Source organism: Austrofundulus limnaeus, unplaced genomic scaffold, assembly GCF_001266775.1.
Source record: "Austrofundulus limnaeus strain Quisiro unplaced genomic scaffold, Austrofundulus_limnaeus-1.0 Scaffold153, whole genome shotgun sequence".
NCBI classification, from domain to species: domain Eukaryota; kingdom Metazoa; phylum Chordata; class Actinopteri; order Cyprinodontiformes; family Rivulidae; genus Austrofundulus; species Austrofundulus limnaeus.
Genome location: NW_013952555.1, coordinates 426130 through 430501, shown reverse-complemented (window position 1 = coordinate 430501; position 4372 = coordinate 426130). Strand labels below are relative to the sequence as shown.

The window sequence follows — 4372 nt, the reverse complement described above, 5'->3', positions numbered from 1 at the left end:
CCCCCTTAAGTTTATGATTAACTAAGTGCAAACAGTCATCCATTCAAAGGTCTAACACTGCTGATTTTCATCAAGGGTGACACATTTCAGGTGGATTTTCTCACTTGTATTTGTAAATTTGATCACCTAGAGCTAAATTGAAGTGGAGAACTAGTAAATGTCAGCACATAGCTCTCGTCATTTATCCTASAGTCACATTCAAAGTGTTTGAAGAAACTATGCTGTTTATGCCACTGGTTGACTGGAGTATCTGGCCTTACTTGTTCTGTCTGAAACACCAGTATCTTTAGTTTCACTAGTTGTAAATGTATGTTACATCCAGCCCATGCTCAGTTTTATTTTAAGGATTTGTATGTGGAACATTCAAATCATGACCGGTATGTTGTCATTTTAGTCAAGTGTAGTGTGTTCAGTTTTAGGTTTAGTTTCTTGACAATTGAAATAGCCGGATTGGAATGTTATAAACAACCGTTGATTTACTATTAGTAGTTCCTCTTCTTGATGAACTGTCACACATTTTCACATCTTGCAACCCTAAGCAAACTAAAATTCCAGATTTTTTTATGACTTAAATGTAAAGTCAAGTCCKTGTAAAAGCATAAAACTGACAAAAGGCTGAGAATCTGAAGGTCAACAAAAGTCCTACAGGGCTGGGTCAGCTGAAAGCAACACTTTGCGTTATTGGATACCCAAATGTCCTTTGGTTAATTCATCATGTAAGGTTAAACAAGAATTTTTGAACGTTTTGCCAAATAAATAGCTGCCCTGTCAAAATATAAAACCATTTTTAAAGTTAAATATTTTAGAGCTTTTGTGCTAATTGGGCTAAAAATGACAACTCAGGATGTCTGTCGGGTAATAGTTTATTTTCAGCTATTTTTGTGTGTTTTGTTTTGTTTTATTGTTTTGTGTTTTTTGTTGTTTTGTTGTTGTTTTATTTATTGTTTTGTTTTTTGTTTTGTTTTGTTTCTGTATAAAAAGACCTGGATGTCATTCAGCATTCACACCTCACAGATAAACACCTGCTAGCCCCGCCCCCTCTCCATACCGGTCAGGCAGGATTGGGACAGGTGTGAGCATGCTCAGATCAGGTTGAGCTGAACAAACATTCTTTCTGTTCAAGATTAACAATCATCCGTGTACGGATCAGCATTACAGAGTTAATAAACCACTCATTGGACGTTGCAGAATTTAAATATTAATTTGGTTCAAAACAAAGTTGTTTATGTTATTGTTGTCTTTGTGTTTTTTACAGAAACCAGGAATGGAGGAGTTAACAATATGGGAGCAACATACAATAACTCTGCACAAAGTAAGTGGTGGTTTAAAGGAATCGTAGTTTGAATGAGCCATTATGAAGACACTTGTAGATTTTACATGAATATAAAAAGAACATGTATGGTTTGTTTTGTATTAAACGTTAGTACTGTTTATTTGTGGTAGGAACAGATGGCTCAGGGGTCTTTTGTTTCAGTGGTTATTATGAAGGATTTTCAGGGACTCAGGTGGACCAGCCATCTCGGTTTCACGGCAGGAATTCAGAGCGACACACCCTGCTGAGTCCAACAGCTCAGACTGGCTCTGCCTCTGGAATGTGCTCTGTCTCCCTCTATCTCTCTGCTGCATCTTCTACTCCATTCTCTGCTCCCTCTCTTGGTTGGTCATTTTTTGCTGGAATCATTCCTCCTTCTTTTTCTTCTTCTTTTGTAGGACCCCAAATTTGGATTTGGTTTTGCCTTGTCTGGAGGCAAAGACAAACCTAATTTAGACACCGGGGATACAGCTGTGGTGGTGTCAGATGTTCTGCCAAATGGACCAGCCATGGGCCGACTTTTGTAAGTTCAACATGTCAGATTTTATCTTTTGATTGTTTACATCAGGCATGGGCAACTTAAATGATGGCGGGGGCCATAATTTTGTGTTAAATTTTGGGTAAGTGTGCGGCACTATCATTTTATATTGGTTGGCTGGCTGGATGGTTGACACCTGTGGGCCAGATGTGGTCTGCAGACCGCCAGTTGCCCATCCTTGTTTTACATAATTTTTTTTTGTATGCACATATTAAAATACAGTGTAATAAACAGTGTTGTATAAAGTACCTSAAAGTGATACTTGAGTAAAAGTACAAGTACCTTATCATAAAATTACTTTGGTAAAAGTTCAAGTCTCCTCTAAGAATATTACTTGAGTAAAAGTCTTAAAATATCTGATTTATTTTCTACTTAAGAATCAAAAGTAAATTTCCGACATAAAATGTACTTAAGTAATGAATGTAAAAGTACTGAGTAAAAATTAATGGTTCAATTTTTCAAAATACATTTATTGGGAGGTGACCTCTTCAAAACATATTTTTTGCAGCTTTGATTATTGCATACAAAATAAATACAGCAATAGAATGTTATATATTTATACATTTCATCCAACCACAATTAAATTCACTCTATCCAGGAGCCACAATTTTTCAGGATAGTATTTTTTTAACAGTAACAAGCCGAAATGAAATAGGAGGAACAACTTTCTACTTATTACCCTTTTTAAAAAATGTAAGGAGTAGAAAGTACAGATAAGTGTGTAAAAATGCAAGGAGTAGAAGTAAAAGTTAGGCTGGAAAAATAATTATTCAAGTAAAGTACAGATAACCAAAATTTCTACTTAAGTACAGTAACAAAGTTTTTGTACTTAGTTACATTACAACTCTGGCAATAAATATGCTTATTAACTGGCAAATATGCATGTTCTTTGTGTGTTTTCTGATGCTTTGCAGCAACAAAGACCAAATCGTCATGGTCAATGGAGTTCAAATGGAAAATGTTTACTCTAACTACACTATTCAGGTCCTTAAGACATGTGGCAAGATAGCAAACATAGTGAGTATGAGCAGAAAACCAACTAAAGCAGATAAAAATAAAAATCTCACTAATCAACAGTTTCTCTGAATCTTTTCCTTCTACAGACAGTAAAGCGCCCTCGAAAGATCCAGATCCCRGCCACCACCAGACCCACCCGTGCAGCCTCCCACTCCAACCTGCTGGATCAGGAACCTCCCAGGCGAACACGACGGTACTCGGACGGCAGCGACCAACGTGACGCAAGTCGCTACGTTCCCCAGAGGTCTTCGCCTGACCGGAACGGGTACGGAAACACGCTCCCGCTGTCATCGGGGTACAAGAGGCTGCCGCAGAACTCCAGTCCAGACAAACCCATTAAAGCAACTTTGGTTAAGAAGAAAGTCACGGATGGTAAGATCTTCATGAGTCCTTTCAGTTCTCATTTAATGAAGCTCAGCTGAAACAACTGTGACAATTTCTGCTCTTAATATAAATTTTTATTTTTATTTTTTCAGAATACGGACTGAAGCTAGGCAGTCAGATTTTCATAAAGCACATGTCAGAAACTGGCCTTGCTGCAAGAGAAGGGACACTGCAGGAGGGAGACCTCATTCTTAAAGTGAATAGCCTTTTTTATTCATTAATTTCATAAAACCTGGAAGCTTTCAGTTTCTGTTATAAACAAATAATCTAAACCTTGTGTTTTGTTAATTCTGTTATGACTAGATTAATGGCATGACAACAGAGAATCTATCACTTCTTGAGACAAAGCACCTGGTGGAGAAGAGCAGGGGCAAGCTGACCATGACCGTCCTCAGAGATGACCGCAAGTTCCTGGTTAGCATCCCCGAAGTGGAAGACAGTGCCCCCAACAGTGAGAACGACCAACGCAAAGACAGCAGCTCGGAGCTGGAAGGTAAAACTTCAGGCAGAGAGAAGGAGAAGCTTTTAGTAGGAAGAGGTTAGCTACAAGCTCATAGTAGCAAAAGGCTAGCTAGAGCCTAAATGTAGCAAGAGGCTAGCTTGAAGTAGCAAAACAAGCTAGATACTAAAAGTACCACATGGCTAAAGCTTTCAAAATGCTAGCTGGAAGCTAAAAGTAGCAAGAGGCTAGCTGAAAGCCTTTAATAGCAAAAGGCTAGCTAGAGCCTAAATGTAGCAAGAGGCTAGCTTGAAGTAGCAAAACAAGCTAGATACTAAAAGTACCACATGGCTAAAGCTTTCAAAATGCTAGCTGGAAGCTAAAAGTAGCAAGAGGCTAGCTGAAAGCCTTTAATAGCAAAAGGCTAGCTAGAGCCTAAATGTAGCAAGAGGCTAGCTTGAAGTAGCAAAACAATTTGTACCACATGGCTAGCTAAAGCTTTCAAAATGCTAGCTGGAAGCTAAAAGTAGCAAGAGGCTAGCTGAAAGCCTTTAATAGCAAAAGCCTAGCTAGAGCCTAAACATAGCAAGAGGCTAGCTTGAAGTAGCAAAACAAGCTAGATACTAAAAGTACCACATGGCTAGCTAAAATTTTCTAAAAGCTAGCTTCTAAAAGCTAGCTT

General features: G+C 38.4%; 1 protein-coding gene across 1 annotated transcript in view; it reads left to right on the top strand.

Annotated features, from left to right (window-relative positions):
• The window catches only part of tjp3 (tight junction protein 3), a gene marked incomplete in the record, with an annotated part of 38822 nt that overhangs the window by 7258 nt on the left and 27192 nt on the right, over positions 1-4372 (top strand). Inside the window, 6 exon segments of the mRNA XM_014016757.1 lie at positions 1256-1312; positions 1711-1835; positions 2765-2867; positions 2954-3239; positions 3344-3447; positions 3555-3744. Of these exon segments, the coding sequence (XP_013872211.1) occupies positions 1256-1312; positions 1711-1835; positions 2765-2867; positions 2954-3239; positions 3344-3447; positions 3555-3744 (865 nt within the window).